This window comes from Marmota marmota, unplaced genomic scaffold (genome assembly GCF_001458135.2).
Source record: "Marmota marmota marmota unplaced genomic scaffold, marMar, whole genome shotgun sequence".
NCBI classification, from domain to species: domain Eukaryota; kingdom Metazoa; phylum Chordata; class Mammalia; order Rodentia; family Sciuridae; genus Marmota; species Marmota marmota.
Window position 1 is genome coordinate 13720804 of NW_026000242.1, and position 17050 is coordinate 13737853.

General features: G+C 33.6%; 1 protein-coding gene and 1 long non-coding RNA gene across 4 annotated transcripts in view; one reads left to right on the top strand and one right to left on the bottom strand.

The window, feature by feature from the left end:
* The window catches only part of Rdx (radixin), a 64727-nt gene that overhangs the window by 5876 nt on the left and 41801 nt on the right, over positions 1–17050 (top strand). For 2 of the 3 annotated variants that reach the window (XM_048795788.1, XM_015489912.2), the window contains exons 2-6: positions 2914–2997; positions 7233–7328; positions 7874–8148; positions 15009–15092; positions 15296–15442. In XM_048795788.1, coding sequence (XP_048651745.1) covers positions 2914–2997; positions 7233–7328; positions 7874–8148; positions 15009–15092; positions 15296–15442 — 686 coding nt within the window. Of the gene's footprint in view, positions 1–2913; positions 2998–7232; positions 7329–7873; positions 8149–15008; positions 15093–15295; positions 15443–17050 lie in introns of those variants that run through there. The other variant, XM_015489913.2, reaches the window with a different exon arrangement.
* On the bottom strand, positions 998–9292 carry LOC125613938. The gene is made up of 3 exons (XR_007344535.1): positions 9258–9292; positions 5726–5728; positions 998–1135 (listed from the first exon to the last, which is right to left on the bottom strand). It is a non-coding gene; the product is annotated as an uncharacterized LOC125613938 (long non-coding RNA).

Consider the following 17050-nt stretch of genomic DNA (forward strand, 5'->3'; position numbering starts at 1 on the left):
TTACATGGTTAAAATAAGAGGTATGCATATTTTATCATCTGGGAGTTCTCTTTCTGTGTAAATACCTGTAGAGGAATTCTGATGCATATGTACTAGGAGAGTGTATAAGACTTCATAACAATGGAAACAATGTCCATTGATAGAAAAATGGGTACATAAATTGTTTAATCACTTGTAGAAGATGGTATAGCTGTGAAAATGACTTGTAACTACTCACAGAAATGTCAATCTTAGAAATATAATTGAAAAATCAAAGTATAGTGTACAATTTAAAATGTTTTAATTGAAGTAGAATCTGCAAATCAAAAGACTACATCATAGTGAATCCCAGTAATTTGTACAATTAACATGTTTATTTTTATTTTTTTTTATTTTAATTTTTTATTGTTGGCTGTTCAAAACATTACATAGTTCTTGATATATCATATTTCACACTTTGATTCCAGTGGGTTATGAGCTCCCATTTTTACCGCATATACAGATTGCAGAATCACATCAGTTACACATCCATTGATTTACATATTGCCATACTAGTGTCTGTTGTGTTCTGCTGCCTTTCCTATCCTCTACTATCCCCCCTCCCCTCCCCTCCCCTCCCCTCTTCTCTCTCTGCCCCCTCTACTGACATTCATTTGTCCCCCTTGTATTATTTTTCCCTTTCCCCTCACTTCCTCTTGTATGTACTTTTGTATAACTCTGAGGGTCTCCTTCCATTTCCATGCAATTTCCCTTCTCTCTCCCTTTCCCTCCCACCTCTCATCCCTGTTTAATGTTAATCTTCTTCTCATGCTCTTCGACCCTACTCTGTTCTTAGTTACTCTCCTTATATCAAAGAAGACATTTGGCATTTGTTTTTTAGGGATTGGCTAGCTTCACTTAGCATAATCTGCTCTAATGCCATCCATTTCCCTGTAAATTCTATGATTTTGTCATTTTTTAATGCAGAGTAATACTCCATTGTGTATAAATGCCACGTTTTTTTTATCCATTCATCTATTGAAGGACATCTAGGTTGGTTCCACAGTCTTGCTATTGTGAATTGTGCTGCTATGAACATCGATGTAGCAGTGTCCCTGTAGCATGCTCTTTTTAGGTCTTTAGGGAATAGACCCAGCAGGGGAATAGCTGGGTTGAACTTTTCTAAAGTGAATATATCCATGTAACCATTGTCCATACTAAGAAAGAAGACTTACGTTAGCAAGTGCTTGCAATTATAGTATAGCTGAAAAAAATCAACTTTTTAATTGATTATATATATGTGTGTGTACACAAACATGCATACACACACCTGTGAGTGATATAACTAGTTTTTAAAGATGAGAATGACAGCCAGGTGTGGTGGTGCATACCTGTAATCCCAGTGACTTGGCAGGCTGAGATTTTGTCATATGAACAAAACCAGCCTAGGCAATTTAGTGCCACCCTCTCACAAAATAAATAAAAAAGGCTTGGGTGTAGCTCAGTGGTAGAATACTCCTGGGCTTAATCCCCAGTACCAAAACCAAAAAGGAAAAAAAAAAGAAAGAGAATGACAAAAAAAAAAAAATTCAGATTATTATTTACCTGTATGTGTTGGGGGTAGGGATGAGGAAAAGTAAATTGGCAAAGAAATACAGTGATATATGTAACAAGTTGTCATTTCTAGTTAAGTTGGATGTTAAATTTATGGACTTCATTTTTCTTTGTTTACATATGTTTTACATGTATTTTTATATCAATATTTTTAATAAGATATTTTAAAGAAAAATACAAATAAGATTATTTTAAGAAGGATGAATTTATATGATTTGTTTAGAGAAGGCATTCAGGTAAAAGCCACACCACATATGGTGTTAAAGTGATTAAGACATGCAAAGGGGTATGAGGAATCTGATCAAAAGTTCTTATAATGTGAATTAAAGTTATAAGAGAGTTTTGAAACACATGAGGAATTTCAGGTGAAGATAATATTCTGGGGTAAAAATGTGGTAAGTAATGTTAAGTTTTGAGATCAATTAGAACAGTATTTATACAAAAAATAGTATTTAGAATTGGAGTCCCATAATAAGAATTGTAATGCATTCCGCTGTCATATATAAATAAAAATAATTAATTAAAAAAAGAATGGAGTCCTGTACATAAAGTGCTGTAGAAAATAAATGTCTTTTATAAAGTCAAGAAAATGTTTGTCATATGAACAAAAATAAGTATGTGATTTTTATGTTGAAAGAAATGTGGCATAGTGAATAACAAAGAATTAGGAATTATACCTCAGTTTAAATACCTACTTTGCTTTTTCATCTCCATGTGTGCTTGGGCAAGTAATGGGAACCTTTTGAGTTTCCATAGATGTGAAATAATATCTTCCAGTATTGTTGCAGGGGCTAAATGAGAATATAGAAAGTTCATGGCTTATTGTCCCAGTGCATGTTAAGTATTGAGATGTGTTTATTTTTTCTTGGTAGTGTTTTGATGACCCCTTTTCCTTGACTCCTGCTCTCTCTGAACTGCTTAACCTTGGGAGAGCACATTAGTTTAAAGCAAAGGAGCTATGTCACATATTTTTATTTTATTTATTTGTTCTTTTTAGTTATACATGACAGTAGAGTCAATTTTGACATATTTATACAAACATGGAGTATATCTTATTCTAATTCTCATAAATAAACATGATATGGAGGTTCACTGTGGTATATGCATATATATACATAGGAAAGTTATGTCAGACTGAAGGAGATGTTTTTAAATAAGGACTTCAGAAGCTCTTCCCCCCCCCCCCAAATTGATTTGAATCACAGAAAATCTTAAGTCTAATTATATCATTTTAATAAAGGAAATATTATAAATCAGATAAAAGATTTTTCTCATGCCTACTAAATAAGTAATTAAGTATATTGTCTTTCCTAATGATTTTCTCTTCTGTTTTTATTATAGATCAATGTAAGAGTAACTACAATGGATGCTGAGCTGGAATTTGCCATTCAGCCCAATACAACTGGCAAACAGCTTTTTGACCAGGTATCATTTAATCCCATGAAGCATGCAACTTTGATACCACATGTATGCCACTACATACTATTTTTATGTGTGTGGTGCTGAGAATTGAACCCAGGCCTTCATGCATGTGAGGCAAACACTCTACCACTGAGCCACATCCCCATCCCACTAGTTTATACATCTGTATTTTCCTGTACCATTATTGATAGTCCAACAGTGTAGCACCAGGAATTTTTCTCAATACCTAGTCATATAATTTGAACAGCTGTAGAGATATTCTTTATTCTTATTACTACATTTGTGTGATAGTACTTTTTAAAAAATTTAGATATTAAAACATACATAAAACCTAAAAATTGTATATAATGTGATGTCTAATTGAGTTTTATGTATATATACAATGTGAGATATACATTGTATAATGTTTAAGTCAGTTACACTCTCTGTCTCCTCAAACATTTATCATTCCTTTATGGTGAAAGCATTCAAAATCCTTTCTTCTAGCTTCAGGTAAGACCAGGAGCAGACTGGGTCCTCTCAAGAGTGCATAGCTGCATGGGTCAACATGCAGCAAAATCCCATTTTTAATTATTAGATTGAGGCTAGCTTCTTGGGGGTACTTATATTGAGTGCATGCAGTTCTTTCGTTTGCTCCTGGAGGCTGACTCTTCCTCTCCTAGCCTCCTTGTTTAGCTTCTACTTGTGGTATTAAAATATTCATGTGCCCAAGGAATACTCAGAAATCTCTTATTAAAATTTTTGTTTATATTTTTTTCTTTTTCTAATTCTTTAAAAATATTGTCTTTATTAATATAATAGTATATTTTATTTAAAAAATACCTGTTGTAGTTATGCCCCCAGCATTTTAAAATTTTTAGGTATGTGATCAAAAGTTTCTGATCATACCTCCAGAAGAAGTAGGGAAAGAGCTTCTTGTGAGATTGGGCATACTAGGGAATTTCACAACTAAACTCTTCCCGATCGTCTTGAATATTAGTTGTGTAAAGTTAGTTAAAGTACTATGCCTTGTGCCCACTGTGGCACATCCCCTTTTAATCAGCCAGCATTGTGAATCTCACAAAGCATGGAGGCAAAAGCTGAGGCCATCTATTTAGGTTCACGTTTCTCTGCTACTTTTGCCCCATACCTTTCCTATTCTTGCTACCCTGAGCTTGAACATTTTCTGTGGCTTTGCTGGATAGCTTCTCTCTTGCCAAAGTTATTTGGGATCTCCTTTTATCTGCATTAAATTTTTCATTGTTTGGCATTATTAGCTTTTGCAACATTAGTATGAGTCTTTATATTCCATATGTTCCAAAAATGTGTTATGATAACCTTTAATATATTCTTAGCACAACTGAATTATTTTTATTTTAAACATTCTTTTTTTTTAATTTCTTTAATATATAATTTATTTTTGGTTATAGAAACAAATGTTAAGAAGAGAAAACTTCTCCACCCTCATAAAACAATTTAATAGATGAGAGAACAGATAAATGAAAAACAAAAAATAGAAATTTTAGATTTTGTTATAGTTTTAAAACTACAATATTTAATATAATTTAAATATTTGATATAATTTGAAATCATTCAAATTTCAAAGTTTGAAAACTTCAAAAAAAATTATGACTCTGTGATAAAATAAAAATACTGTATCCTGTATGAAATGAAAACCCTTGTTGGGTTACTTTTGATGTGGGTCTGTTAGTTTTTCTGATTCTAGCACCTGCATCTGCCCATGGAGCTGGTGTGTGGATGCCACCCTAGGTGACAACTTCACCCACTGACATGGGACACATCCCAGGTTCCAGAATCAGAATCCTACTTTACTGACTACTACTGTGTTTTAAAACACCGAATATTAAACATACTGTGAAAATATTTTAGACAACCACTGCAAAACAAAACAGCCACACTGAGTCACACATACATACTCCCTGAACAATACTGCCTCTTCCCCCTCCGGAATTGTTTTTAAGGTGAATTATAGTTCAGGTAAGGAAAAACAATTTCAGTATTGAAATTATAACCCCTCCCTAGCATATGATGAGTGGCCAGCCTTCAGGTATGCAACAAAGTTAAAAAAGAGAATCTTTTCCTTAGAAAGACCTGGAACTCCTCTTGCCTCTCATTTTTCCTCTGCCACCTTTTTTCTGAAACAGGAGTCAGGCTTCATAAGTTAAGGTATATGAGGAATCCAAAATGCCTCCCTCAAAAGAAAGTTAGAAAGGGAAAGAAGGGCAAACAAAAGATTTGATTTTAAATCCCCATTTTTACTCTTTTAAAACAAACAAAAAGCCTGGACCAGCTATCCCAGAAATTAGGAGGCCACAGGCACAGTTGGAATTCACATAGGCCAGAGAAGTTCGCATAGAGGAAAAAAAAATCTACTTCAAAGTCACTGGGTTCATTTGGGCTCCATGCCTGCATATCTGTAAGTTTGGGATTGGTGCTAGACACTGAGGCCTGCAAGTGCTTTTACTGCAGGGAGAAAACCCTACTGTTAGCATGTGCTCAGCACAGGGAGCTGTCCTGATTCAGGCAGTCTTCTTGGGCAGCCTCTTTCTTGCTGTGTTGTGAGTATTTGATGAATTGAAAGAGCAAACCATTCAAGGAGCAAGATTCCCAGGTAAAGAATAAAAAGCAGGACTCGTCTAATTCTCCTCTGACTCTGTCATGGGAAGTGGGCAAGGCATGAAGCACAAGTCGCAGCCTTTGAAAACAGAAAGATGCAGCCTAAACATTCCACTGGCTTGCCGGGCCTGAGACCAGGGAGGTCCTCTGCAGCCAGTGATTGGCTACTTTGGCCACTTGGCTGCTTAACCTAAGCTCAGAAATGCATCTGCTGCTTCTCACCACCCCAGGGCTTTCTTTTCACTACATTTTCTCTGTTGCTACAATGACAACCAGGTGCAGAGAGGGAATAAAATTCTGAGAGTGGTATTTCTCCCTGGAGAGAAACTATTTTTTGTATGTAACATTTTAGTGAAAAATTTCAAGTGAGAGTAAACTGAAGGATCAATTTGCTGTATTGAAACCAAAAGCCTGGAATATTTTAAGATTAGTTTTAAAAAATAAACAATGTTTATCATTTAAGAGCTGAAGTTAAATCTTCTTAAGTTTTTAAAATGTTAGTGACCTCTCACTTCCCTTCATTTTAAGTATTTTATTTTATTTGAAGTATGTTTTAATATTCTTTTGTTAAGTGTGGGTATAATCCTGGGTGTATATGCTAGCTGCACCACTTTAGTATTCCAGTATTTCTGAGTACCTGCAATAGGATAATTATTCTGTGAGAGGACTTGGATGTTAAAATAAAATTTTAAAAAAATAGTAATCTCTGTCCTTAAGTGTTAGTGAAGGAGAGTAAATAGACACAGTACTAAAAACACATTTAATAATGGTAGGATAGAATAAGTGTTCCGATAGCAGAATAAAGTAATCAGAAACAAGTGATTAATTTATCTAAAAATTGAGAGAGCTTTCTGCACAGAAGGCATGTTAGTTGAGCTGAGCCTTGAATAATAAATTATTCAACAGGTGACAAAAGGACAGAAGAAACATTCTAGCAGAGAGTTAAAAAGCATGAGCAAAGGTGTAGAAGGGTGAAAGTTATGGCATGTTCCAAGAATGGTTTAATGCTTAGTGATCGTATAACATAGACTATATCAGACTCTTTTCTAAGCACAAAAATCAAACTATTTGCCCTGAATACCAATAGGGTAATTCTAAGAGTAAGTTGGAATAGAAATGTAGGATTATGACAATTGCATATTTGTTCTCTGGACTTGTTATTTGTTGAGGTTGTAATGGGAGATGAGGAAAAGAAAGTACAAACAGGTGAATCAAGTATGAAGACTGAAGTGATAGTACAAAATCGAGTATATAGAAAATCCAAATTTAGGGCTGGGGATATGGCTCAAGCAGTAGCGCGCTCGCCTGGCATGTGCGGGGCGCTGGGTTCGATCCTCAGCACCACATAAAAATAAAATAAAGATGTTGTGTCCACCGAAAACTAAAAAATAAATATTAAAAAATACTCTCTCTTTCTCTCTCTCTCTTAAACAAAAAAAAAAAGAAAATCCAAATGTAAGTTTTCAGACATGTTCTGTGAATATGTTCAATTTTTCCTTAGGAAATGCCTTTTTTTAATGGCAAAGGAATATATCTATACCTCTCTAGTTTTGTTCTATTAAAGTCTAGTTTCTAGTGTCATCTAGTTGCCATGTGAATGAATTTTCTTTTTTTTTTTTTAGGTGGTGAAAACAGTTGGTTTGCGTGAGGTCTGGTTTTTTGGGCTGCAGTATGTAGACAGCAAAGGTTATTCTACGTGGCTTAAACTAAATAAAAAGGTAAAATGTGCATGATAAAATTAAGCTAGTAATTAAGTTAATTTGAAATTATTGTGAATTTGCTGGTAAATTTAAGTGTCTGATTCTGAGTCGCTTTTATAGTTATCTCTGTTCATCATTGCAAGATGTCATATTTTTAAATTAAGCACCATCAACTTCATTTGAGTAAAAAGATACGCTCACTTCCTAGTTGAAAACTAGTATCTGTGAATTATTATTATAAGGCAGATATTACATATTGTATAACTACATATTTGGACCTTAATTGGAACATCTGCAGGATAAGTGTCTCCAGAATATGAAAAGAAGTTTTCAATTTAGTTATTAAATCAGATCTGTGAGTTACAAGCAGCCTTCATAACTGAGCATAGCATTGCTTTTCTCACATTTATTTGTTTACACATTTAAAATCTTACATAGTATTACTTGAAGGTTTGGAAACTTTTATTTCACTTCCTCTTTTTTCCAGAAAGAATTTGATGTGACTGGACTCAGTTGTGTTGAATTTGAGATTTTTATTGATTATACTTGAATTACTGTTCTAGGTGACACAGCAAGATGTTAAAAAAGAGAATCCTTTACAGTTCAAGTTTAGAGCTAAATTCTTTCCTGAAGATGTTTCTGAGGAATTAATTCAAGAAATAACCCAGAGACTTTTCTTCTTGCAAGTTAAAGAAGCCATATTAAATGATGAGATATATTGCCCACCAGAAACTGCAGTTCTTTTGGCCTCCTATGCTGTCCAAGCCAAGTATGGAGATTATAATAAAGAGGTTCATAAACCAGGCTACCTGGCTAATGATAGACTCCTACCCCAACGGTAAGTGAAACAAGCCTTTCTGTTATATTTTTTGAAAATTATATTCCAGAAATTTAAATTAAAATAATTGAGATTTTTAAGTTGCCAGCTGGATCAGAAAGTATACTTTTAAAAGTTCTGACTCAGCCTCTCTGTAGATTTATGTGCTCTATAATTGCTTAAAGTTGATCTACCTCTTCTGCCATCATTTCTATAGGATAAGCAGTAAAGTGATATGTTAATTTAGGCTTAAGGGAAGGATATAAACTGTTGCTGATTAGTAAATGTTCTTAAAATAAGCATATAGATGTTTAGTAAATGCTTTTGAGAATGATAAGTGGCACACTATGTTTCCTCCAACTTTTTAAAAAGGCTTTTTCAACTAGGCTTTCAGATTCATAGGTTGGTGCTCTATTTCTCTACAATATAGTGCTATTATCTTTTTTTAAAAAGTGATACTTTTTAGAATATATAATATTATATATATCTTATATATATTAGTAAATATATTAGATATAATAGACATATATTTTAATTGTTGATGGACCTTTATTTTATTCATTTATTTATATGTGATTCTGAGAATTGAACCCAGTGCCTTACACATATGATTCAAGTGCTCTACCACTGTGCCACAATCCTAGTCTTGTCTTTTTAATAGTAATTTTTAAATATGGCTTAGGAAGAAATCATTAGGTTTTGACAGATTTTGAGAACTGATCATACCTTTTGCTAGTTATGTGACAGTAGATTCATAATCTAAAATATCTTGAGTCTCAGTATCTAAATTGGTAAAATGAAGATAAATAATGCTGTTCTGTTCAACTCCAGTTTATGAATACAGTTCATGAATTGTACAGTTTTAATTGTAAAGTGTTATACTGTTATCTGGTAAGATTATTTATGAAATTTAGAAAACATAGTATCAAATGTTATATTTAAATATCACAGTTCTCCTTCCAAACTCATTCGATGAAGCTAGTATCACCCTGATTTTAAAACCAGACAAAGACACATCAAGGAAAGAAAGCTTCATGCCAACATCCCTGATGAACACATATGTAAAAATTCTTAATAAAATACTGGCAAATTTCATACAGAAATACATTAAAAAGTACACCATGATCAACTGGTTTCATTCCAGGTTTGCAAGTTTGGTTCAACATATGGAAATCAATAAACATAATTTACCATATCAATAGATATAAAGACAAGAATCACATAATTATCTCAATAGATGCAGAAAAAGCATTTGACAAAATACAGCATTAATTCATGTTCAAAACACTAGAACAGGAGGGATAGTAGGAACATTCCTCAATATTGTAAAAGCTATATATGCTAAACCCAAGACCAATATTATTCTAAATGGAGAAAAATTGAAAGCATTCCCGCTAAAAACTAGAATAAGACAGGGATGCCCTCCTTCACAACTTTTATTCAACACAGTCCTTGAAACTCTAGTCAGAGCAATTAGGCAAAAGAAGAAATTAAAGGGATACAAATAGGAAAAGAAGAGCTATGCCTATTTGCTGTCAACATAATCCTATATTTAGAAGACCCAAAAAACTCCACCAGAAAACTTTTAGAACTCATAAATTAATTCAGCAAAGTAGCAGGATATAAAATTAATACCCATAAATCGATTGTGTTCCTATACACCAATGATGAATCAGCTGAAACAGAAATTAAGAAAACTATCCCAAAAGTACTGTATAGACTTAATGCAATTCCTATTTAAAATTCCAATGCCATTCTTCATAGAAATAGAAAAAGCAGTCATGAAATTCATTTGGAAAAGAAACTCAGAATAGCCAAAGCAATGCTTAGCAAGAAAAGTGAAGCTGGAGGCATCACAATACCAGACCTTAAATTATACTACAGAGCTATAGTAACAAAAACAGCATGGTATTGGCACCAAAACAGAAATGAGGACCAATGGAACAAAATAGAAGACACAGAGACAAACTCACATAAATACAGTTATCTCATACTAGACAAATGTACCATAAACATACATTGGGGAAAAGATAGCCTTTTCAACAAATGGTGCTGGGAAAACTGGAAATCTCTATGTAACAATGAAATTTATTCCCTATCTCTTACCCTGCACAAAACTAGTGGATCAAAGACCTAGATATTAGACCATAAAACCTATACCTATTAGAAGAAAATATAGGCCTAGCATTCCATCATGTTGGCTTAGGAACTGACTTCCTTAACAATACTCCTAAAATGTAAGAAATAAAATCCAGAATCAATAAATGGGATGGTATCAAGTTAAAAAACTTCTTCACAGCAAAGGAAATAATCAAGAGCACAAAGAGAGAGCCTACATACAGAATGGGAAAAAAAATCTTTGCCACCTGTACCTCAGCATTACTCTCTGGGATATATAAAGAGCTCAAAAAAACATTAAAAAAAACCAAATAATCCAATTAATAAATGGGCAAAGGAACTGAACAGACACTTCACAGAAGAAGAAATAATGAATGGTCAACAAATATATGAAATTATGTTCAACATTTCTAGCAATTAAGAGAAATGCAAATTAAAACTACACTGAGATCACATCTCAAGTCAGAATGTCAATAATCAAGAATACAAGTAACAATAAATGTTGGCAAGGATGTGGGGATAAAAATACTCTCATACATTGCTGGTGGGACTGCAAATTGGTGCAACCACTCTGGAAAGCAGTATGGAAATTTCTCAGAAAACTTGGAATGGAACCACCATTTGGCCAGTTATCCCACTCCTTGGTATATACCCAAAGGACTTAAAAAAAAAAAAAAAAAAAAAAAAAAGCATACTACAGTGATGTAGCCCCATCAGTGTTTATAGCAGCTCAGCTCATAATAGCTAAGTTATGAAACCAACAGATGAATGGATAAAGAAAATGTGGTATATATGTACAATAGAATGTAAGCTATAAAAAGAATGACTTTATGACATTTGCCAGAAATTGAATAGATATGGAGACTCTTATGCTAAGTGAAATTAGCCAATCCCCCAAAACCAAAGGTTGAATGTTTTCTCTGATGTGTGAATGCTAACACACAACATTGGGGGCAGAGGAAGAATAGAAATTCTGTAGATTAGCCAAAGAGGAATGAAATAAGGGAGGCGAGACAGGAAATGGGAAAGACAGTGGAATGAATGTTACTTAACTTTCATATGTATATAAATATACCACAGTGAGTCTTTATATCACATACAACCACAAGATTGCCATCCTAATTAGGAATAAGATGTACTCCATGAGTGTATGAATATGTCAAAATATACTCTGTCATGTATAACTAAAAAGAAAAATGAATATCTTTTTAATTTTGGTATCACACATATCCCCAATGTTAGAAAGTAGATCGAGATCTTTCTTTTAGAGCTCCGAAAGAGGTTTTTACTTTTTGTAAATGAAAAACAGTATATTATTATTGACTTAAAATTTATTTTGTACCATTTCCTCAAAGTACTGAAGCTCATTTTCATAGCTACTAAATATAAAGACAAAACTACTTTGTCCACATTTGTTAATTTCCTTTGACTATAGGCATTGGTGTTTATTTTTGGCTAATGTATAATTATTGATATATGCTTTATAATGTACCACCAAGTACAGCACCTTTAAAATTTGGTTGTTACTGTGTTCTGCCTTTTAATATTATAGAAATAATCTTAGAAAAAAGAATGATGCATATTCATCAGGAGAATCAGGAATATAACATTTTTAAGTCTCTATGTAAATGAAATATTTGTAAGTCTTTGTTTTTGTTATATTGAAATACTGGAGATTGTGTAATTTGTAAAGAAAAGGGTGTTAATTTGGCCCCAGTTCTGAAGGTTCCCAAGATCAGGCTATCACATCAGGGTGGCCTCTGTTATAGACCTCATGGCAGTGAAAGGGAAGTGGGCTTCTCCAGAAAAGAGAAGGGTCCAGTGTCCTAGAGATGTAACTCAGTGGCAGAGTACTTGCCTAGCATGCACCAATCCCCAGTACCACACACAATCAAGAGAGGAGGGGCCAAAGGGGCTAAATGCTTTATAACAAAGTGTTCTTTGGGAACTTATACAGTCTCTGGAGAAAGACGTATAAATCCCTCTTAACCCACCACCAATCAACATGGTTGAAAACTCAGTAAGAGTTTTGGTGAGGGCAAGCTGTAGCAATGTTCTTCTGGTTTTAATAATTATTCCAGCCCCCCAATCCTCTCAGATATTTTTTTCCTTTTTTCTTTTTCTTTCTTTGAGATGGGTTCTTGCTATACTGTCCAGGCTAGACTCCAACTAACTCCTGGGCTTGAGTGGTCCTTCTGCCTCAGCTTCCTAAGTCCTAGAACTAGAGGTGTACAACACTGAAATTGCTGGTCTCAGATTTTTTAAGGCAGTGAATTAAGTAATAACTAATACTGAATTTCATTTCAGAAAGGATTAGTTTTTACTTTTGAGATATAATTTATAGATTAAAAACAGATTAGGTTTGAAGTCAGTACATAGGTTGAATTTTACAATAAAATTACCCTTAGAATTTCTCAAATGTTTATAAAACAGTGAACATGCTTTATTTCAATAAGTACAACACAGGTAGTTATTTTTTCATTGTTAGGTCAGTTTCCTGTTTGGTTGAATAATTGTCTTATATATAATAGTCTTGTGATTTAAATAATCTTTTAAATACTAAAATGCACTTATAATTTATTTAAATGCATGTGTGCTATAACTCATTCTATTTAAATAAGAAGAAAGATAGCTGAACAACTTTGGATAGGATTGTTTACCATTGTTAGTGCAGATGTTCTTCAAGATTTTTAGGTCCGTTGTTATTCCAGAATTGATAGTTTATGGAGGACTAATTCAAGATTTAAGCTTACAAGAGACTTGGGCATAAATTTTTAGATTATTGGGTTTTTTTTTTTTTTTTTTTTTTTTTGGTTTTGAATGAAAAAAATACCTTCATAGTGATTGGCTTATTCCATGTATTATGTATAATCCATTTGTTATTATCTAAGTATATGAGGAGGAAATGAGAAATCACAGGGTTATTTGGTGACAATAAACAAATAATTTGATTCTGGTGGATTTTTAATTCTTATATTGAAAAAATCCAAATAAGTAGTCTAGTCTATCACAGTAGTTTAAATTTTGGTGATATGGATAATCAGCTACCAGACAGTATCAATTTCCTTTGAAATTTTTCCATGGTAGGTTTCTGTCTTGGATAGCTAGGTGTTTGGTAGTGACTTTTATGAAAATAAGGGGAAGAAAAAGTAAATTTGGGAGGACGGTAAATTCAGTTTGATGTTACTGAATTTGAAATGTGGGTAGTATAACCCAAACATTGTTGAACCTGAATTTTTAAGTACAGAAGAAGAAGCCCCTCTAGAAGATACTGAGAAAAAATGGGCAGAGATACAAGAATATTAGAGGAGTGTTATACCATAGAAACTCTAGTAAAAGAATGGTTTAAGGAGAGAAAGGTCAGGCACTGCCAGATAGTACAGAGTGGTCAAGTATGAAGAGAAATTGTCTGCTGGTAATAGAAATTGGTAGGGACTTTAGTTAAGAATAGTTTCAGGGGGCTGGGGTTAGCTCAGTTGGTAGAGCATTTGACTTGCACTTGTGAGACACTGGGTTTGATCCTTAGCATCACATAAAAACAAATAATAAATAAAATAAAGGTATTGTGTCTGTCTATAACTAAAAAAAAAAAACAAACCCAAAACAAAGAATAGTTTCAGTATAGTGTTCTAGATTGAAGCAGGTGGTGGTAGATTGGGGGCAATGCCTATTGGGTATGGAAATTAAAGCTAATAAATGTGGACAGTCCTTAAAAGAAGTTTACCTCTGAAAAAGAAAAATATACTCTCTAGGGCTAGGAGAGCATGGGTTTCTAGACTTGTTCCTTTAAAGGAGGGAAAATGATTATTTCATTTGTATGTTCTACAAATTTTTAGTACCTCTTCAGTGTTCTTACTAGGCATATGATAGTGAACAATTATTACAGTAGGTTAAGCCTCTGAGGCTGACTGCATGCTTCATGGTGAGCCCAGAGTCCAGACAGCAAGAGAAAATGTGGAAATGTAAGTGCTCTGATGAGTGACAAAACTGTTCTCCCCAAAAACAAGAGCTTGAAAGAGGATTCATAGAGAATATAATAGACTCCATCAAGAAATCTATTCTTAGGTTGCACCTGACTTGTCCAGGGAAGATTTTATACCCTATATTACTTTATATTGCCAAGAAATCCCTGGGTTTAATGAAAAATTTTTACATCATAAAACAATAGTGTTTTAATACTACAGTTTTTGTAATTCTCATATAGATATTTTAAAGACTGCATTTAAGATAATTTAAACTATCTTGAAAATTTCATATTATTGTAGATTCAAATGTAATGTTAATTTAAAAAATTTCTGTGTGTCCTCTCAGCCTTCTCTAGTGGTAACATCTTGAAAAATTATAGTGTGGTACCAAGATACTGACATTGACACACTCTACCTTATTTAGATTTCATCAATTTTACATGCTCTTATTTGTGTATATATTTAGTTATGTGTAGTTTTTATTCACATATATTAATTTGTATGACTGCTACCATGGTCAAAGTACTGAAAGGATTTTAGACTTTTTTTGGAGGGGGGCTACCAGAGATTGAACTCAGGGACACTCAATCACTGAGCCACATCTCCAGCCCTATTTTGTATTTTATTTAAAGAGAGGGTCTCACTGAGTTGCTTAGTGCCTCACTGTTGCTGAGGCTGGCTTTAAACTCTCAATCCTCCTGCCTCAGCCTCCCTAGCCACTGGGATTACAGGTGTGTGCTACCTCACTACTGGGCCAGAAATCACAAAAGTATTAAAATAGTTTTTTCCCCCCCACAGTGTTTTGGAACAACATAAACTGACAAAAGAACAATGGGAAGAAAGAATACAGAACTGGCATGAAGAACATAGAGGAATGCTAAGGTATTTTGGTGACTATGTTTTCCTTCAATTAAAGTATTTTTATTTCATTTAAAAATTTTCAACACTGTTATGTATTATGCCCCCCCCAATCATTTGAGTTTTATGAAAAAACATTAAATTTCAATCCAATGTATTTTTGTAGTTTTAATCTGATATTTAGATTCTTCCACTTAAATATATTACATTTAGCTTTATTTCAACAGGGAAGATTCAATGATGGAATACTTGAAGATTGCGCAAGATCTAGAAATGTACGGTGTCAACTATTTTGAAATAAAAAATAAAAAGGGTACCGAATTGTGGCTAGGCGTTGATGCTTTGGGTCTGAATATTTATGAGCATGATGACAAGTAAGTAAATCAACTGCATAATGAGCTAGTTGTTAGTCGGTGGTGTAAATGTCTATCAAATTATGTTCTGTTTGTAAAAGTGGTTTCTTGTCTTGGTTACCCTTACTGTTTGTTTTGTTTTGGTTTTAGTACCAGAGATTGAAACTAGGGATGCTTAAGAACTGAGCCAAATCCCCAGCCCTTTTTCATTTTGAGATAGGGTCTTGCTTAGTTGCTGAGGCTGGTTTTGAATTTGTGATCCTTCTGCCCTGGCTTCTCAAGCTACCAGGCTTATAGGCATTTGTATTTCCATTTTCTTAGCACCTTGCAGTTTCAAAGGTTCTACTTCTTGGTGTTTATCAAATGGGGTGATTTTTATTTGAGTTGTAGTTTATCTCATTTTGAGTTATGTCTTCTTATCAGACATAACTAAAATCTCAATAGGTTAAGGATAATTCCTTAGATGTTATGATACTGACAAATAGGTTAAAGTTAACATGTATAAGAAATCATAAGCAATGAGAGAAGTTATAATAGAAATATATATATTGGGTTTTGAAACATTTTTTGAATGTTTATAGGAATTGTTTTGAATATTTTGGACATGAATAGAATGTTAAGCATAATAAACAGTCTGATTATATTTTAAAAGTGACTAGCTTCTCAGTACTGCATTATACATAAATATATACACACACACACTCTATATGGGCATATATCTGTATATATACTATATTGACATATATATATATATTTATATATGTGTACATGTATGTAATACCATATAAATATATCAGATTCTGGTAGAACTTTTGGGGAATAATTGCTACAATTATACATTATTACCAAACCACATAAGCATTGAAGTCTGTGTCAGTATTGCCTTCTCCTAAGGCATTATTTTTTATTCTGGGTTGGCTCCAGAATTTTAGTTTTCAGATTATACCTGTCTAATAAAGTATATATTTCAAAGTCTATAATTATGACTCCAGAAAAGGAATTTTGCAATTTTTACTCTATACAAAGCAAGGTAGAATGCTAGCTATATAATTCATTACAGGAAATTTAGCAGGTTTTTCAAAGGCAGAAATTACCTTAAGACTAATTATGGATGGATTTTTATTTTTTCTCCTTTTAAAAAAATCTTTGAGCCAGGTGTGGTGGTGTATGCCTGTAATTCCAATGACTTGGGAGGCTGAGGCAGGATAATCTTGAGTTCAAAGCTAGCCATAGCAACTTAGCAAGGCCCTAAGCAACTCAATGAGACCCTATCTCAAAATATAAAAAAAAGGGCTGGGGATATGACTCATGGTAAAGGGCCACCGGGTTCAATCCCTAATGCCAAAAGAAAGGGAAGAAAATTTTTCTACTTGTTTCCAGGCTCCCAATATAATTCTCACAATTATATTCTTGTAATTTTTTAAAAGTAGCAAATAAATGTAGCAAAGTTTTACCTTAAAAGTATTGTGTTCCGTCTGGATGCTGTGGTTCATGCCTGTAATTCCCAGCTTTGAGGAGGCTGAGACAGGAAGATCACAAGTTTGATGCCAGTCTAGGCAGCTTAGTGAGATACTGTCTCAACATAAAAAGGACTGGAGGCAGGGAACAGTGGGTGTGGCTCAGTTGTAG